The sequence below is a fragment of the Mya arenaria genome, chromosome 4 (genome assembly GCF_026914265.1).
Source record: "Mya arenaria isolate MELC-2E11 chromosome 4, ASM2691426v1".
NCBI lineage: Eukaryota > Metazoa > Mollusca > Bivalvia > Myida > Myidae > Mya > Mya arenaria.
The window spans coordinates 75,079,565-75,099,395 of NC_069125.1; the positions used below are offsets into that span (position 1 = coordinate 75,079,565).

Consider the following 19,831-nt stretch of genomic DNA (forward strand, 5'->3'; position numbering starts at 1 on the left):
CTTTTACTCAAGTCCGAAGGGATGTGCAATGCAACAAGCGTTTATTTTGATAATCGCCCTCAAACACCATGTAATTAATAGTCCGAGATGTTAGAACAATATGTTCTTTCGGTGGCAGGCAATATCTATGTTTTCCATACACAAAAAAATAAATCCATTTTCAAATGAATAGTATTTCCAATTGCTAAATACATATACGACACTGACATTACGATGGCGCATGGGTAGGGCTAAAATTAATGTTGTTAGAACTTGTTGCCCAACCCATTTATTATTGTATTGTGATTTGTATGTATGTGTATGTCTTGGTGTTAAGAGAGAACACAAAACAATAAAATATTGTTTAGCAAAATGTAAACCTTAATCACTGCTTTTAGAGAATTTGCCTGCGTTGTCAACTGTAGCATCTATTATGCTTGGTGGTATTCGTCGGAGGAAGACGACAGCGCCAACAAATACTGATATGCCCGAGTACGGTTATTGTAGAAAATGTGCAGCTACCTTATGTGTATCCTATGTATTTGTTGTTGTTTTCTATCAATGACAAAAACACACAAGAAGCTAGCCCTGTATAGGTTTTGCCATCGCCGAGAGAGCATTCATTTTACATAATATTGATTAAGCAATTTATTCGTGTTTAAATATCTAAGGATAAAAGTTGTTACATTTAAATTTCCTTTCATTTTGTTCAGAGTTTATACAGTCAACTTATCATATATTGCTCGTAAACCCGTTACGGTACTATTGAGACAGACACAGTAAACCATAATTCCGATGTTATTACATGGATTCATATTTCCGCAGTTTTAACATGAAAAACTAACATTTTCTACATAAAAAATCACGTTTTTTCAACAAAAAACTCACTTTTTCAAACTCGAAACTCGAGATATCTCAGAAAAAAAAATCGTTTATAAATAAATCTTAAAATAAACTACTAGAAATAAACGGATGTTACCTGTGTTATATGATGAATTTGCTAGAAACTGTTACTTAAATAACTAATCATCGAAATCGTTTTCCATTTTCGTCGTAAAATTAAAATGTGATTTGCAACGATTTAGAATAAATGTCAAGCTACTTCTTTTGGAACGTATGTAATAAAACATGTACACTTGTTTTGTTGATCGTTCTGAGAATGGTTTTATCGATCAAATCGCTGGAAGCACTGACAGTATAAAGCGAAATGATAGTATATACGGAATTCTAGATCAGAATCAGAATCAGAATTTAAACATGTAGTTTATCATCCATAAACATGTAACAATAATATGTACAAGTCAATAGTAAATAAATACAAACACAATACAACAAACGTGTTATGTTAACCTATAATGGTATAATATATACAGCAGTATACTGCATAAAGTTACTTTTAAGTATTGTTATTCACTTCAAACTCAATTAGCAAATTTAATAATAATAATAATAATAATAATAATAATAATAATAATAATAATATTAAGCGCAAGAATGAAGATATTAATGAAGTAACTCATCATGCTCCGTTAAAATAAGTGACAGAACTTGTGTCACACGCTTTTACTTTTTGTTTATTATATATTTTTGTTGTTGTATATGTTGAAACTTTTTGGAGAAAAAGACAATACAATATGTTTAAATCAGGCAAATTTCAGACGCCATTGTGCTAATAGGCTGTGTGTCATAAAACAGCGTATTTGGGCTTTGAGATATATTTTGAAAGGTATTTTTTTTAAATCATGACTTCAGTACTCTTCCCGGTTACAAAAATGCAAATATCTCAAACCTGACGCAATCACCACAAGGCCGCCATTGCTGTTTGGATAGTTTTGAACATGTAGCAATTCTGCGTTTAAGTCAAATGCTTTTTGAACTAAACAAGACCTCCTCTCGTAAACTCTACTCTCGAAAATCCCTAAACAGTGACATGGTACATGTAATGAATGCTATATAAACGATCAAATCTTAAAAGGACATTAAACTTTAATTTTAAAAGATAGTAGTTGGTTCTCCAAACTTGAATATTTTGTTTAACCGGACAGGAAGCACGGACTCCGCACAGGTGGTACCACAGCTCCACGCCTGATGTGTTATTAATACGAGAACAAAGAATGAACTTGATTACTAATTTTACTTAAAAGTTATTATCTCAATATAGTCATGTCTGTGTGTCAACCAGTAGGTCATTATAAAATATGATAAAGCGATCTTCATTTTCATTGCTTCATCTCATTATCGGAGGACATCGTCATCTCAGTTCAGCGTTATCGCGCCCACCCTCACCCGGCCATGTACATGATACTGCAGGAGAAGTGACGGATATAGATACCATCTATAAACAATATTAATTTAATCGAAGGAATGGATATGAAATCGTTTTTATTCCGTTTAATTTTTACTTATTCTATAGTCGGTAGGTGTATACTATTCTATTTCCAATAAAGATTCACCGCGTTGTGTTCTGTTGATACATGTTATATACTATAGATAGTTCAACCATATTTTTACGTAACACGATATTTAAAGAAATTTGGGTTAATGTCTCCATTATTTTATTTAATATTGCCTAAACTCCTGAACAGTAATCACATTCTCGCAAATTTCGATACACCAATATAGCTGTAAGATTGCATAAAACTTATGTGTGAGGCTATATGCGGGACAATGTAACGCATTTTTCTTGCGTGAGCGTAATGCGGAGGACCTGAGTCCTCATTCCGCACAAAGCTGGATTGCCGTTTCAAGTTTTTTTTTTATTTTAACAAACGATTGACTTGGCAAAAAATTAAAGTAGACATTAATGAAAGTATAATTTGAAAAGGAAATCATTCGACTAATGTAATTTCAAGGGGGATAATAAGGGAACCACAGGCCACAGAGTTATGGTTCTTGTAATGGGCACGAGTCAAACAAGTATTGTCATTTATTATGTTCAATTGTCCTATAACATCCATCGCTCTTACTTAGCTACTAATCGTTCTGTATACAAAGCCGATGTATTACCCTCGATCATTCGTGTTTCCTCTGAAGATTATGTGTGGGGTCAGACCCCCCAGCCTCTTGGGTGTGATATCGGGTGGGACCAGTACGGAACTAACTGCTACCTGTTCATCGCGGACAAGTGGGTCACGTACGACCAGACCATCTCCGAGTGCAATAAGTACGACTCCTCGCCCATCTGGTTTGATACACAGGACGAACTCGTAAGTAGACCTCTGAGTTTAACTGGTGGTAATTAAATAGTGTCTACTTCGAGCTGTGGTTCTCCAAACACGACATTCCAAGCGATTCGTAAACAAAACTCATCGTTTGCACAACGACAAGGCTGTAATATTTCATTATTTTCTATGAATGATAAAGGTTGCCTTACCACAGATCAGCATTGTATGATGTGTATATCTTTTAAGCATTTTTTTTCAACTTACAAACACATACATACAAGTTGTGTTTATATCATATTCAAATAGAAGAGAAAGTACTCTTTGCCAAAGCTCACACGTGATTTGTAAGTGTGTGTTGTCACTGATTGAAGATACCAATCTGTAGTGTGTGTTGTCACTGATTGAAGATAACAATCTGTAGTGAAGGCATTCGTTGTTTAACCTCGAGCGAAATGTATGCGTATTTATTGATTTGAGTATGTAATGCATACAATTTTGATCGTTATCAAAGAGCACACAATAAATATGTGTGTATGTCGGGTATGTAATCGTTATCAAAGTGATAGCTTGAAATATGTAGGTTTGTAGGGTATCTAATCGTTATCAAAGTGCTAGCTTGAAATATGTAGGTTTGTAGCGTATGTAATCGTTATCAAAGTGCTAGCTTGAAATATGTAGGTTTGTAGGGTATGTAATCGTTATCAAAGTGCTAGCTTGAAATATGTGTGTCTGTCGGGTATGTAATAGTTATCAAAGTGCTAGCTTGAAATATGTAGGTTTGAAGGGTATGTAATCGTTTAATATTGAAACATCACACTTGATATATGTGTGTTTGCAGAGAATGAGGATGTGAATTGATCGTTATTAAAGATCACACTTACTTAATACCTGTATGTGAGTAATGAATATAAGATCGTTTTTAGAGTTCAAATGTGATATATATGTGTTTGTTGTGTATGTATTCGTTATTACAGCTCACACGCCTTTGGGTTTTTTTCAGACGTGGGTTAAAGGAAAGTTCAATACGTACCCTTCCGGTGCCTACTGGACAAACCTGAATGACCGGCCTCCGTTTGGCGGCCCCAAAGCACCAGGAAACGGAATCTGGAAATGGGGGAAGTTCACACAGCCTAAACCTAACATCGTGTACGTCGGTTTAACTATATTTAAAATACCGAGTACAAGACATGATCCATGATTATGGATGCTGTCTGTTAAAATACCGAGTACAAGACATGATCCATGATTATGGATGCTGTCTGTTAAAATACCGAGTACAAGACATGATCCATGATTATGGATGCTGTCTGTTAAAATACCGAGTACAAGACATGATCCATGATTATGGATGCTGTCTGTTTAGATATAAGGCCCATGGCCAAATAGTTAAATATCCCACTAGATGCAACGTTTTCTACCTAATTGTCATGGATTTGCTTATTTGTTTCTGTACGACTATGAGTCATGTTGAGTCCAAACGTAGATATGTTCAACCAGTCGTGTTGGCAGTCTAGATGCCTTATTTTCTTTCTGAAGCTTTGTGAAAGTCTGTCTCTCTCAAATATTGTTCTTGTCTGGTAAAAAAAAAGACTGGTCAAATGTTAGACACCCTTTAGGCCACATTTACTTCCCGCTCTTTAAAAACATGGTCTGAATATGAGACTCCATGTTCGAGAATGTGTGGTAGGTCATTTACTCCAGATGCAGAAGTGTGTCACCATTTTTTCACGAATTGTGTTCAAAAAGTATGTGTGTACATGTAATATTACTTTAATTCAAATAACGGTTATTCATGATATGCATTCCGGTAATATATAGGGATTTCAAATAAAGGTTATTCATTATATGCATTCCGGTAATATATAGGGATTTCAAATAAAGGTTATTCATTATATGCATTCCGGTAATATATAGGGATTTCAAATAATGGTTATTCATTATATGCATTCCGGTAATATATAGGGATTTCAAATAAAGGTTATTCATTATATGCATTCCGGTAATATATAGGGATTTCAAATAAAGGTTATTCATTATATGCATTCCGGTAATATATAGGGATTTCAAATAATGGTTATTCATTATATGCATTCCGGTAATATATAGGGATTTCAAATAATGGTTATTCATTATATGCATTCCGGTAATATATAGGGATTTCAAATAAAGGTTATTCATTATATGCATTCCGGTAATATATAGGGATTTCAAATAACGGTTATTCATTATATGCATTCCGGTAATATATAGGGATTTCAAATAACGGTTATTCATTATATGCATTCCGGTAATATATAGGGATTCCAAATAACGGTTATTCATTATATGCATTCCGGTAATATATAGGGATTTCAAATAAAGGTTATTCATTATATGCATTCCGGTAATATATAGGGATTCCAAATAATGGTTATTCATTATATGCATTCCGGTAATATATAGGGATTCCAAATAATGGTTATTCATTATATGCATTCCGGTAATATATAGGATTTCAAATAATGGTTATTCATTATATGCATTCCGGTAATATATAGGATTTCAAATAAAGGTTATTCATTATATGCATTCCGGTAATATATAGGGATTCCAAATAACGGTTATTCATTATATGCATTCCGGTAATATATAGGGATTTCAAATAATGGTTATTCATTATATGCATTCCGGTAATATATAGGGATTCCAAATAACGGTTATTCATTATATGCATTCCGGTAATATATAGGGATTCCAAATAACGGTTATTCATTATATGCATTCCGGTAATATATAGGATTTCAAATAAAGGTTATTCATTATATGCATTCCGGTAATATATAGGGATTTCAAATAACGGTTATTCATTATATGCATTCCGGTAATATATAGGGATTTCAAATAAAGGTTATTCATTATATGCATTCCGGTAATATATAGGGATTTCAAATAAAGGTTATTCATTATATGCATTCCGGTAATATATAGGGATTTCAAATAATGGTTATTCATTATATGCATTCCGGTAATATATAGGGATTTCAAATAACGGTTATTCATTATATGCATTCCGGTAATATATAGGGATTTCAAATAACGGTTATTCATTATATGCATTCCGGTAATATATAGGATTTCAAATAATGGTTATTCATTATATGCATTCCGGTAATATATAGGGATTTCAAATAATGGTTATTCATTATATGCATTCCGGTAATATATAGGATTTCAAATAATGGTTATTCATTATATGCATTCCGGTAATATATAGGATTTCAAATAATGGTTATTCATTATATGCATTCCGGGATTTCAAATAAGGGTTATATGTTGGGTGAAGACGTTAGTCACTAGGTCAAATATTATATAACCATATCTAGTAAGCTCTCATGTGGCCATGTTTTAAACCCGTTCTGCATGTAATATTTATCCTTAAAGGGCACAATAAAGGTAGTATGTTTGACTTACTTGTTACTTATAATGACCGATAAAAAAATCAAGAACCGATAAAGAATTATTAGCCATTATAAAAAAAGTTCAATTGCTAGCTGCGTGGCCACATATTCTCCCAGTTAAAAAACACCAAAATATCGCTTGTATCTTTTTATCTGCATCACGAATGCATTTTTTGAGTTAAACATCAAATTTAAAAAAAAAGTATTGTAAACACTCTTCATGGAACCTGGTTAGAATATCATTCAATATGCAATCAGGTTTAGTTCGATTATAGGACATATCGGAATTAACGTAAGGTTACTATGTCAAATGGGAAAATAAATAGGACAAGAAATACGAAAAAATAATGGAACTCGAGTGAACGATAAATGCCTACATGAAGTTCCGGTTCACGATCGGTTCCATTTTAGCCAATGGAACAAGTCGCCGGCCAACGATGGTATGAACGCGTGCGGGGGACTGAACGCCATGACCAACATGGCGGACGTAGACTGTGCATCCAAACAGGGATACCTCTGCAACATAGAAATCACAGGTAAGCACAGGTGCTCTTAAAACGCCTTTAAAGTGGCAATCATAATTTTATATACCCGCTTTGCAATTGTTTTTAACGTTGTTAAAATTTCAATGTCTGATAATAAATTGAATGAATTTAATTAATCAAAACATGTTAAGCAACTTTATTTACAAAACGTTGCCTTAAATAACCCTCCCCACTTGTAGCGGCGGGCGGAAAGTGCCAGGATGGTTGGGTGCCGACGTCTACAGACTGCTACTTTATCAGCAACACCAGCGACCTCTCCCAGCTGCTCTCATGGAACGACGCCAAGGCGCGCTGTGTGAGCCTCGCCACCGGAAGTCACCTTCTCACCATCGACGACCCGAACGACAGGGTCTGTATTTCTGGAATTCCGGAGATATTCGTGAATAACTATAATAATAGGAATCGTCATTGTAAACTGCAAGATATAGTTCTCAATTACTACAGTGGGGCTTCATTTAAAGCAACACATTAAAGTATTCAAAATAATGTTCTTAGATTAACAGTTTGCTGTCTAATGAAATCATAAAACATTTCTAAATGAAATACAAATATTTGCTTCCAATTATATCAACAACGGCTGTTTTTCATACAGGACTTTGTGAGCGTTCTTCCTGCCCTCTCAAACAACGTAAACGGCCCAATTCTGTACTGGACGGGCCTCCAATACCTGACCGGAAAATGGCAATGGTTCAACAGCGCCACTTTCAACCAAGCTTATTTGTATGTATCGCAGTCGTCCATGCAAACCGCTCCCATATAATGATACATAACATAATTTTATAATTTGCAAGCAGATATTACTCCTTAAAAATGTTTGTTATCTATAATATTCGATTAGTCCTTACATTATAATCCTTGCTTATTCAAGTAAACATACCATTGAAAATGCTAACGGTTTCGTTCTATACGTGGCTTGCAGTCAATGGGTCCAGGAGCCAGACAACGTGGCGAACATGGAGAGCTGCGCCGTGGTCCGCCCAAACGGCAAGTTCAGCGACCGCTCCTGCTCCGTCAACCAAAATTTTGTTTGCAAGAAACCACAGGCGTACGGTAGGTACCGCATGTTTTCAATAACTATCGATTGCTTGTAGTTGGAACGACAGGCGCCGGAATGTTCTACAGGTTAAATGTAGGGACCAAAGGCTTACACGGAGGAACCACAGCGGCTTACATATATAGGAACCACATCGCGACACACACTGGGTATCACATGCTTACAGTGGGCACCACATGATTTAAAATAACTACCGAATGTTTGTAGATGGTACCTTTGGAAGGTACCACGTGTTTAATATAGGAACCACAAGCTTACACGTATGAGCCAAAGGCTTATACGCATGGACCACAGGCTTGCACGCAGGCATCACATACTTATACTGAGGAAAATGAGGCTAAAGGACGGAGCTACAGGCTTAAGTAGCCTAAAATTGGAGAAGAAACACGCCAAGCCTTTGGTACGTTTTTTTCAGCCTGAGGTACCAATTGCAGGCCTGTAGTACATTGTGTTCTATCTGGTACGTCCTGCATGCCTTAAGAATGCTCACAAAACAACCACAAGCTAACATTATGCATCACATGGTTTAAGTAGGAGCCACAGCCTTTAAATATGAACCTAAGAGTTATATTAGGAGCCACATGCGTGAAGGAAACACAGGCTTCAAAAGCTTTCAGTAGGAGCCACAAAATGTACGTAGGAACGACAGGCTTGCACTAGGAACCACAGGCTTGCACTAGGGACCACAGGCTTGCAGTAGGAACCACAAGCTTGCACTAGAAACCACAGGCTTGCACTAGGGACCCCAGGCTTGCACTAGGAACCACAGGCTTGCACTAGGTACCACAGGCTTGCACTAGGTACCACAGGCTTGCAGTAGGAACCACAGGCTTGCACTAGGAACCACAGGCTTACAGTAGGAACCACGGGCTTACAGCAGGAAAGACACGCTAACAGTATCAATCACGTGCCATAAGGAGGAGCCAGATGCTTACAACAGGACACACAAGGTTACAGTTGGATTCACAGGCTTCACGTAGGAAACACAGGCTTCAAGTAGGGCCCTACTCATAGTAGACACCACATGCGTACAGAAGGAGCATCAGACCTCCAATAGTAGCCACATGCTTACAGAAGAGGTCATAGGTTTACAGTATGAGTCACACAAGCTTTAAGTGCGAACCAGATGCTAACAGTAGGAACCACATGTCTTACACTATGAACCAGATGCTTACAATAGAAACCACGGTCGAACACTATGTAACCCAGCCTTACAAAAGGAACCACAGTCGTGCAACATCAACCATAGGCTTACAATATGAACCCCAGCCTTACAGTACGAATCACAGTCGTACAATATGAACCCCAGCCTTACAAAAGGAACCACAGTCGTACAAAATGAACCCCAGCCTTACAGTAGAAACCACAGTCGTACAATATGAACCCCAACCTTACAGTAGGATCCACAGTCGTACAATATGAACCCCAGCCTTACAGTAGGATCCACAGTCGTACAATATGAACCCCAGCCTTACAGTAGGATCCATAGTCGTACAATATGAACCCCAGCCTTACAGTAGGATCCACAGTCGTGCAATATGAACCCCAGCCTTACAGTAGGATCCACAGTCGTGCAATATGAACCCCAACCCCGGCCTTACAGTAGGATCCACAGTCGTATAATATGAACCCCAGCCTTACAGTAGGATCCACAGTCGTGCAATATGAACCCCGGTCTTACAGTAGGATCCACAGTCGTACAATATGAACCCCGACCTTACAGTAGGATCCACAGTCGTGCAATATGAACCCCAGCCTTACAGTAGGATCCACAGTCGTGCAATTTGAACCCCAGTCTTACAATAGGAACCACAGTCGTACAATATGAACCCCGGCCTTACAATAGGAACCACAGTCGTGCAATATGAACCCCAGCCTTACAATAGGAACCACAGTCGTACAGTAGGATCCACAGTCGTACAATATTAACCCCAGCCTTACAGTAGGATCCACAGTCGTACAATATTAACCCCAGCCTAACAGTAGGATCCACAGTCGTACAGTAGGATCCACAGTCGTGCAATATTAACCCCAGCCTTACAATAGGAACCACAGTCGTACAGTAGGATCCACAGTCGTACAATATGAACCCCAGCCTTACAGTAGGATCCACAGTCGTACAATATTAACCCCAGCCTTACAGTAGGATCCACAGTCGTACAGTAGGATCCACAGTCGTACAATATTAACCCCAGCCTTACAATAGGAACCACAGTCGTACAGTAGGATCCACAGTCGTGCAATATGAACCCCAGCCTTACAGTAGGATCCACAGTCGTACAATATTAACCCCAGCCTTACAGTAGGATCCACAGTCGTACAGTAGGATCCACAGTCGTACAATATTAACCCCAGCCTTACAATAGGAACCACAGTCGTACAGTAGGATCCACAGTCGTGCAATATGAACCCCAGCCTTACAGTAGGATCCACAGTCGTACAATATTAACCCCAGCCTTACAGTAGGATCCACAGTCGTGCAATATGAACCCCAGCCTTACAGTAGGATCCACAGTCGTGCAATATGAACCCCGGTCTTACAGTAGGATCCACAGTCGTACAATATGAACCCCGGCCTTACAGTAGGATCCACAGTCGTGCAATATGAACCGCAGCCTTACAGTAGGATCCACAGTCGTGCAATTTGAACCCCAGTCTTACAATAGGAACCACAGTCGTACAATATGAACCCCGGCCTTACAATAGGATCCACAGTCGTACAATATAAACCCCAGCCTTACAATAGGATCCACAGTCGTACAATATGAGCCCCAGCCTTACAATAGGAACCACAGTCGTGCAATTTGAACCCCAGTCTTACAATAGGAACCACAGTCGTGCAATTTGAACCCCAGTCTTACAATAGGAACCACAGTCGTACAATATGAACCCCAGCCTTACAATAGGATCCACAGTCGTACAATATGAGCCCCAGCCTTACAATAGGAACCACAGTCGTATAATATGAACCCCAGCCTTACAGTAGGATCCACAGTCGTGCAATATGAGCCCCAGCCTTACAATAGGAACCACAGTCGTATAATATGAACCCCAGCCTTACAGTAGGATCCACAGTCGTGCAATATGAACCCCAGCCTTACAGTAGGATCCACAGTCGTGCAATATGAACCCCAGCCTTACAGTAGGATCCACAGTCGTGCAATATGAACCCCGGTCTTACAGTAGGATCCACAGTCGTACAATATGAACCCCGGCCTTACAGTAGGATCCACAGTCGTGCAATATGAACCCCAGCCTTACAGTAGGATCCACAGTCGTGCAATTTGAACCCCAGTCTTACAATAGGAACCACAGTCGTACAATATGAACCCCGGCCTTACAATAGGAACCACAGTCGTGCAATATGAACCCCAGCCTTACAATAGGAACCACAGTCGTACAATATGAACCCCAGCCTTACAATAGGAACCACAGTCGTACAATATGAACCCCAGCCTTACAATAGGAACCACAGTCGTACAATATGAACCCCAGCCTTACAATAGGAACCACAGTCGTACAATATGAGCCCCAGCCTTACAATAGGAGCCACAGTCGTGCAATATGAACCCCGGCCTTACAATAGGAGCCACAGTCGTGCAATATGAACCCCGGCCTTACAATAGGAACCACAGTCGTATAATATGAGCCCCAGCCTTACAATAGGAGCCACAGTCGTGCAATATGAACCCCGGCCTTACAATAGGAGCCACAGTCGTGCAATATGAACCCCGGCCTTACAATAGGAGCCACAGTCGTACAATATGAACCCCAGCCTTACAATAGGATCCACAGTCGTACAATATGAGCCCCAGCCTTACAATAGGAACCACAGTCGTACAATATGAGCCCCAGCCTTACAATAGGAGCCACAGTCGTGCAATATGAACCCCGGCCTTACAATAGGAGCCACAGTCGTGCAATATGAACCCCGGCCTTACAATAGGAACCACAGTCGTATAATATGAGCCCCAGCCTTACAATAGGAGCCACAGTCGTGCAATATGAACCCCGGCCTTACAATAGGAGCCACAGTCGTGCAATATGAACCCCGGCCTTACAATAGGAGCCACAGTCGTACAATATGAACCCCAGCCTTACAATAGGATCCACAGTCGTACAATATGAGCCCCAGCCTTACAATAGGAACCACAGTCGTATAATATGAACCCCAGCCTTACAGTAGGATCCACAGTCGTGCAATATGAGCCCCAGCCTTACAATAGGAACCACAGTCGTATAATATGAACCCCAGCCTTACAGTGGGATCCACAGTCGTGCAATATGAACCCCAGCCTTACAGTAGGATCCACAGTCGTGCAATATGAACCCCAGCCTTACAGTAGGATCCACAGTCGTGCAATATGAACCCCGGTCTTACAGTAGGATCCACAGTCGAACAATATGAACCCCGGCCTTACAGTAGGATCCACAGTCGTGCAATATGAACCCCAGCCTTACAGTAGGATCCACAGTCGTGCAATTTGAACCCCAGTCTTACAATAGGAACCACAGTCGTACAATATGAACCCCGGCCTTACAATAGGAACCACAGTCGTGCAATATGAACCCCAGCCTTACAATAGGAACCACAGTCGTACAATATGAACCCCAGCCTTACAATAGGAACCACAGTCGTACAATATGAACCCCAGCCTTACAATAGGAACCACAGTCGTACAATATGAACCCCAGCCTTACAATAGGAACAACAGTCGTACAATATGAGCCCCAGCCTTACAATAGGAGCCACAGTCGTGCAATATGAACCCCGGCCTTACAATAGGAGTCACAGTCGTGCAATATGAACCCCGGCCTTACAATAGGAACCACAGTCGTATAATATGAGCCCCAGCCTTACAATAGGAGCCACAGTCGTGCAATATGAACCCCGGCCTTACAATAGGAGCCACAGTCGTGCAATATGAACCCCGGCCTTACAATAGGAGCCACAGTCGTACAATATGAACCCCAGCCTTACAATAGGAACCACAGTCGTGCAATATGAACCCCGTCCTTACAGAAGGATCCACAGTCGTGCAATATGAACCCCAGCCTTACAAAGGGAACCAGATTCGTGCAACATAAACCACAGGCTTACATTAGAAACCACAGTCGTGCAATATGAAACCCAGCCTTACAAAGGGAACCACAGTCGTGCAACATGAACCATAGGATTACAATAGGAACCACAGTCGTGAAATATGAACCCCAGCCTTACAAAGGGAACCACAGTCGTGCAACATGAACCACAGGCTTACAATAGGAACCACAGTCGTACAAAGGAAACCACAGTCGTGCAACATGAACCACAGGCTTACAATATGAACCCCAGCCTTACAAAGGGAACCACAGTCGTGCAATATGAACCCCAGCCTTACGATAGGAACCACAGTCGTACAATATGAACCACAGGCTTGTAATATGATATTATATAATGTTCAGTTAGGGCCACGGCGTAAAGTAGGCCATACAGGCTAACGGCAGATATCACAGGCTTTTGGCTTGCATTGTTAAATGAATAGGTATACACCTCCAGGCCGTTTACGAATAGAGAAAATGCCTAACTTTTATTCGGGCTAATGTTGTTGCGTCTTCTCTTTATTTGATTGGAAGTCTATTTGAAGCCCCTTTTGTATATGTTCAGCGGACACGACTCTGAACAATGGTTGCGGGTCGTGGATCCGGGCGGGCCAGAAATGTTACCAGTTCTTTTCCGACCCGAAGAAAACCTGGTCCGATGCCAAGGCCATGTGTCAGTCTTTCAACGGAGATCTTATCAACGTAAAAAATCTCGACTTAAAGGTAAAATCATATCTTTTAAACAACTGTCGATCTATGAGGACATTCGAACTCAAAGTGTGTCAAGAATTTCAGGAATATTCTCTAACAGCAAACAAGATACAAATATAACTAGATATTCATCAGAAAATCAGTTTATAACTTTATATCATTCCATCATATATGTATAACGCGAAATAGCATATTACGAGAATTCAAACTGTACGCTTAAAAATTATGTCAAATGATAGATTTGATCAGTTTGTTCGGACACCGCCTACCGGAAATGTGCATAACCGCAGGTGTGCCTACTGGAAACTACCGAAAGTGTGTGTGTGTGTGTGTGTTGTAGGTGTGGCTGCAGGAGCAGATGATGGACCCGAGCAACGAAATGTCCATGTGGACGGCCCTTAACGACCGAGACAATGAGGGAAAATTCGTCTGGTCAGATGGCACACCGCTAGACCCTAACACTATGTAAGTTTTCGGTTGTTTTTGTTTATTTTATGGCTGGGTCTTTCTATTCTTATTTCCGTCTCTTCGTGTTAACACGTCTGGTCCAATATTCATAAAGAAAGAAGAAAGCAATTGTTGTATTGGTTTAGTATTGTGTCAAAAGAGTTCAGTCCGTGATGCTTGTTTCCCGGGCCTATTTTTCAGAGCATGGAACTCGGAGCCAAACGACTACAAGGGGGACGAGGACTGCGGGACGATCCACGCGGATGGCACCTTCAACGATCTCTCCTGCACTGCGTGGTTCGCCTCGCCGCTCTGTGAGCTAGACAACGTCCGTGAGTATACATTTGTTCCTCCACTTCCCTCACACCGATGTATGCTTTCCAGTAAGCATGTACTGTCGTTTATCTTGGGCACAGATTTCAATACTGCAAGATTTCCATTTACCATCAATCAGACGTGCTTATCCTATTTAGGTTAAATATCGGATTTCTGTTTCAGAGGGTTGTCCGAGAAAGGGCGGACAATGGGTGTCGCGGAGCGCGGACAGCGGGGCCGGCTACGACTGCTACCTCTTCGGGAACTTCTCCTCAATCGACGTACAGATGACCTTCTCCGAGGCGCAGTCCTTCTGCCGCAGCCTGGCGCCCTCCGGAAACCAGATCCCCCAGCTCTTTATCCTCGACACTAAGGAGGAACAGGTAACTGTTCAAAACTGAGTCTCTTGATTATGTCGCTTTACACATAGCGGGATGTAATGCCACGCAATAATTGCAGATTAAAAGTTCGCCTTATATCACAATAAAATTTATGAATAAGAAGTATCAGAATAGCAGAATCACATTCAACTTGGGTTTTAATCGAGTAAATTACTATTTATTTATACTGTGATTGTCATAACGTCTTACTTACATGGTGATTTTCAGCAATTCATCAACGAACAGTTGCGTGGTTTGACCGCTGACCCGTTCGTGGGTTTCTGGACCCAGCTCACAGACTCTGGTAACGAGGGGTACTGGACGTGGGGCGGGAACCAGCTAATAGACACCAGTCTCGTGTATGTGGAACATGATGTGTGTTTGTAATTCTGTAGGGAAAAGTGATTGGGAAATGAAACAGTGGTCTCCCTTAAGTCGAATGTTAATACAGTGTTTACTGCTTAATCCTTTGTTCTTTGATCACTTGAAATATGCTACCCGCTCTTGTACCATCGTTTTGCGGTTTGCAGGAACTGGGCTAAGGAGCCGTCCTCCCTTACGGCGGACACGGACTGTGCGCAGGTGTACTTCAGCGCCTACTTCCAGGTGCGAAGGTGCAGTGACAAGGAGGGTTTCATCTGTGAGCGCTCCGCGCACCAGCCTTGGAATAACTCGGGTAGGCTATGAGTACTTGAACTCAGTTTAATTTATCTGTAGATGCTCAAATGAGTTGGGATATCTCTCGCAGTTATATACTTATCTTATCTTTGGCTTCAACTTACTATACGAAACTAATGAATTTAAGAGCCCTTCTACACACTACGTCGTTAGACAGGCAAATACAAGCACATACTAACATATATAACAAAGACAGATTTTCGAAGAGATACTAGCCTTCAGGAAGATACACTTGATTTAAACAGGTGGTGTCCTTTTGCGATTCCTAGGTCTATCCCTACCGGACCCCTTACACACGTTCTCAATGCATGTATAGGTAACGTTACCGTGACAAACATACCGATATACATACACGCGTTCGGTGCGTTTGTCGTAAGGTCATCGCTACTATTTCGACAGGGTTGTTGAACATCAGTTCCTCGTCGCCGATGTAGCTGGTGTGCACCCACTATGTATCGCTTGAGATGTCAAATTATGGCTTTGAGAACGTGCTAGTCATTCCTTTCGCTATGCACAGGTCATATGAGAAATCAGACGGCGAACAACACAGCAAGAACGTTATTTAAAAAGGATTTTCCTCCATTACTGCTTCGGCGGCATTGGACAGAACTTTCGTTAAAAAGTTACAATCAGTTATTGCAGGAGTACGAAAGACCTAAACAACCAATCACCATCCCCAGAACAAATCCTCAAGCAAAATCAACCCCTTACCATCCTCAGTCCAGAACAAACCTTACCGTCCTCAGGCCAGAACAACAAATCACCATCCTCAGGTTAGGACAACAACTCACCATCCTCAGGCCAGGACAAGACTTCCAATCCTCAGGCAAAACAACCCCTTTCCATCCTCAAGCAGAAACAACCCTTACAATACTCAGGCCAAAACAACCCCTTACCATCCTCAGGCCAAAGCAACCCCTTACCATTCTCAGGCCAAAGCAACCCCTTACCATTCTCAGGCCAGAGCAACCCCTTACCATTCTCAGGCCAGAGCAACCCATTACCATCCTCAAGCCAGAGCAACCCCTTACCATCCTCAGGCCAGAGCAACCCCTTACCATTCTCAGGCCAGAGCAACCCCTTATCATCCTCAGGCCAGAGCAAGCCCTTACCATCCTAAGGCCGGAGCAACCCCTTACCATTTTCGAGCCTGAGCAACCCCTTACAATTCTCAGGCCAGAGCAACCCTAACCTTCCTCAGGCCACAGCAACCCTAACCATCCTCAGGCCAGAACAACCTCTTACCATTCTCAGGCCAGAACAACCCTTTACCATTCTCGAGCCAGAGCAACCCCTTACCATCCTCAGGCCAGAACCCCGTACCCCTTACCCCTTACCATCCTCAGGCCAGAGCAACCCCTAACGAAGAAATCCAAGCTTAAAATTGGAACGTAAGCTGATGGTCCCAACTCCATGCTTACAACTAAAAGGAAGCTGGTCCAACCCTTGTCCATGCTTATTATTGGAAGGAACCTGGTCCAACCCTCGTTAAAAAGTTACAATCAGTTATTGCAGGAGTACGAAAGACCTAAACAACCAATCACCATCCCCAGAACAAATCCTCAAGCAAAATCAACCCCTTACCATCCTCAGTCCAGAACAAACCTTACCGTCCTCAGGCCAGAACAACAAATCACCATCCTCAGGTTAGGACAACAACTCACCATCCTCAGGCCAGGACAAGACTTCCAATCCTCAGGCAAAACAACCCCTTTCCATCCTCAAGCAGAAACAACCCTTACAATACTCAGGCCAAAACAACCCTCACCATCCTCAGGCCAGAGCAACCCCTTACCATCCTCAGGCCAAAGCAACCCCTTACCATTCTCAGGCCAAAGCAACCCCTTACCATTCTCAGGCCAGAGCAACCCCTTACCATTCTCAGGCCAGAGCAACCCATTACCATCCTCAAGCCAGAGCAACCCCTTACCATCCTCAGGCCAGAGCAACCCCTTACCATTCTCAGGCCAGAGCAACCCCTTACCATCCTCAGGCCAGAGCAAGCCCTTACCATCCTAAGGCCGGAGCAACCCCTTACCATTTTCGAGCCTGAGCAACCCCTTACAATTCTCAGGCCAGAGCAACCCTAACCTTCCTCAGGCCACAGCAACCCTAACCATCCTCAGGCCAGAACAACCTCTTACCATTCTCAGGCCAGAACAACCCTTTACCATTCTCGAGCCAGAGCAACCCCTTACCATCCTCAGGCCAGAACCCCGTACCCCTTACCCCTTACCATCCTCAGGCCAGAGCAACCCCTAACGAAGAAATCCAAGCTTAAAATTGGAACGTAAGCTGATGGTCCCAACTCCATGCTTACAACTAAAAGGAAGCTGGTCCAACCCTTGTCCATGCTTATTATTGGAAGGAACCTGGTCCAACCCTGGTCCATGCCTACAACTGGAAGGAAGCTGGTCCAATCCTAGTCCATGCCTACGACTTGAAGGAAGCTTGTCCAACCCAACTCCATGCTTACAATTCGAAGGAAGTTGGTCCAATCCTAGTTAATGCCTTCAACTGGAAGGAAGGTTGCCCAACCCAACCCCATGCGTACAATTTGAGGGATGCTGGTCCAACACTGGTCCACGCCTACAACTGGAAGGAAGCTGGTGGTCGATCAATTCGAAGGAAGCTGGTCCAACCCTACCCTACGCCTACAACTGAAAGTTAGCTAGTTCAAATCTAGTCCACGCTTAATACTTAATTAAGCTGCTCCAACCCTTGTCCACGTCTGCAACTGGAAGGAAGCTGGTCCAACCCTAGTCCACGCATACAACTGAAAGTTAGCTAGTTCAAATCTAGTCCACGCTTAAAACTTAATTAAGCTGCTCCAACCCTAGTCCACGCCTAAAAAAGGAAGTTAGATGGTCATATCCTAGTCAACGCCTACAACTGGGTCCCTAGTCCACGCCCACAACTGGAAGGAAGTTTGTCCAACCCTAGTCCACGCCTACAAGTTGGACTCAGTCCATGCCTACACCTGGAAGAAAGCTTGTCTAACCCTAGTCCACGCTTACAACTCGAACCATAGTTTAAGCCTACAACTTGAACCCTGGTCCACGCCTACAACTGGAAGGAAGCTTGTCTAGCCCTAGTCTACGCTTACAACTAGAACCCTAGTCCCCGCTAACAACTTGAACCCTGGTCCACTACAACTAAAAGTAAGCTGGTCCAGTCCAAGTCCACGCCTAAAACTGGAAGTAAGCTGACCAAACCCTAGTCAACGCCTACAACTGGAACGCATCCACGCATCAAACGCAACTGTACACGAGTCCACTGGTTACTCGCCTTGTTAGAAGGCAAGATTTTGCTTCAAATAAAGACTTAAAACAAAGACAACTATTATTTTTTCTTAACCATTTAAAATGAAACAAAGGGCAGTCTATGAGCCATGCCTTTGTTTTATTACCGGAGTTTTAGATGATTAGTTTCTTCAAACATTTCAACAAACGTGTTTCCAAAAAAATGTTTTGCATCGAACTTGTGTGTTTTTTTCTTTTCAGCGTCGCCATTTGCGGGGAGCTGGTTCACCATGGTGATTCTATTGATGGTCATTGCAATGGTATAGGCGTACCCACTTGCTGGCAGAATCTTTACCAAGAACATGTGAAAAATAACTCATCTTGGTCCTTTACTTCAATCATTACCCATATTTATGTGCAATGTTTTAGTGTATATTTATTTTCTTTTGTGTCGCATGTTTTGGCAAAAAAGAGTGAAATACGATGTTGCCTTTTCCGGTCAAGAATAACATGACATGACACGACCATACGACTCTCATTGTGCCACTTACTTACGTCGAAACGCGATCTTCCGACCAAACGCAGCATATTCCCCTTGTTGTGTTTAATAATACACGCATCTATCTTGCGACCAAACGCAGCATATTCCACTTGTTGTGTACACGAATCTATCTTGCGACCAAAGCCAGCATATTCCCATTGTGTTCAATAATTAACAAATCTATCTTGCGACCAAACGCAGCAAATTCCCCTTGCTGTGTTCAATAATACACGAATCTATCTTGCGACCAAATACA

General features: G+C 41.7%; 1 protein-coding gene across 1 annotated transcript; it reads left to right on the forward strand.

Annotated features, from left to right (window-relative positions):
• Window positions 1–2,265: 2,265 nt before the first annotated feature.
• Window positions 2,266–19,559, forward strand: LOC128232521 (macrophage mannose receptor 1-like). Its single transcript, XM_052946111.1, has 14 exons — window positions 2,266–2,395; window positions 3,013–3,185; window positions 4,144–4,289; window positions 6,992–7,116; window positions 7,305–7,474; window positions 7,718–7,845; window positions 8,045–8,175; window positions 13,827–13,984; window positions 14,313–14,437; window positions 14,621–14,751; window positions 14,918–15,117; window positions 15,343–15,473; window positions 15,645–15,790; window positions 19,296–19,559. The coding sequence occupies exons 1-14, from the start codon at window positions 2,344–2,346 to the stop codon at window positions 19,358–19,360; spliced, it is 1,881 nt and encodes a 626-aa protein (XP_052802071.1). The 5' UTR covers window positions 2,266–2,343; the 3' UTR covers window positions 19,361–19,559.
• The last annotated feature ends 272 nt before the right edge of the window (window positions 19,560–19,831 follow it).

Coding starts and splice junctions, on each gene's coding strand:
- LOC128232521 (XM_052946111.1), top strand. CDS start 2,344: ATGGATATGAAATCGTTTTTATTCCGTTTAATTTTTACTTATTCTATA. Junction 7,846..8,044: donor ACTTTCAACCAAGCTTATTT/GTATGTATCGCA, acceptor CGTGGCTTGCAG/TCAATGGGTCCAGGAGCCAG. Junction 13,985..14,312: donor TAAAAAATCTCGACTTAAAG/GTAAAATCATAT, acceptor TGTGTGTTGTAG/GTGTGGCTGCAGGAGCAGAT.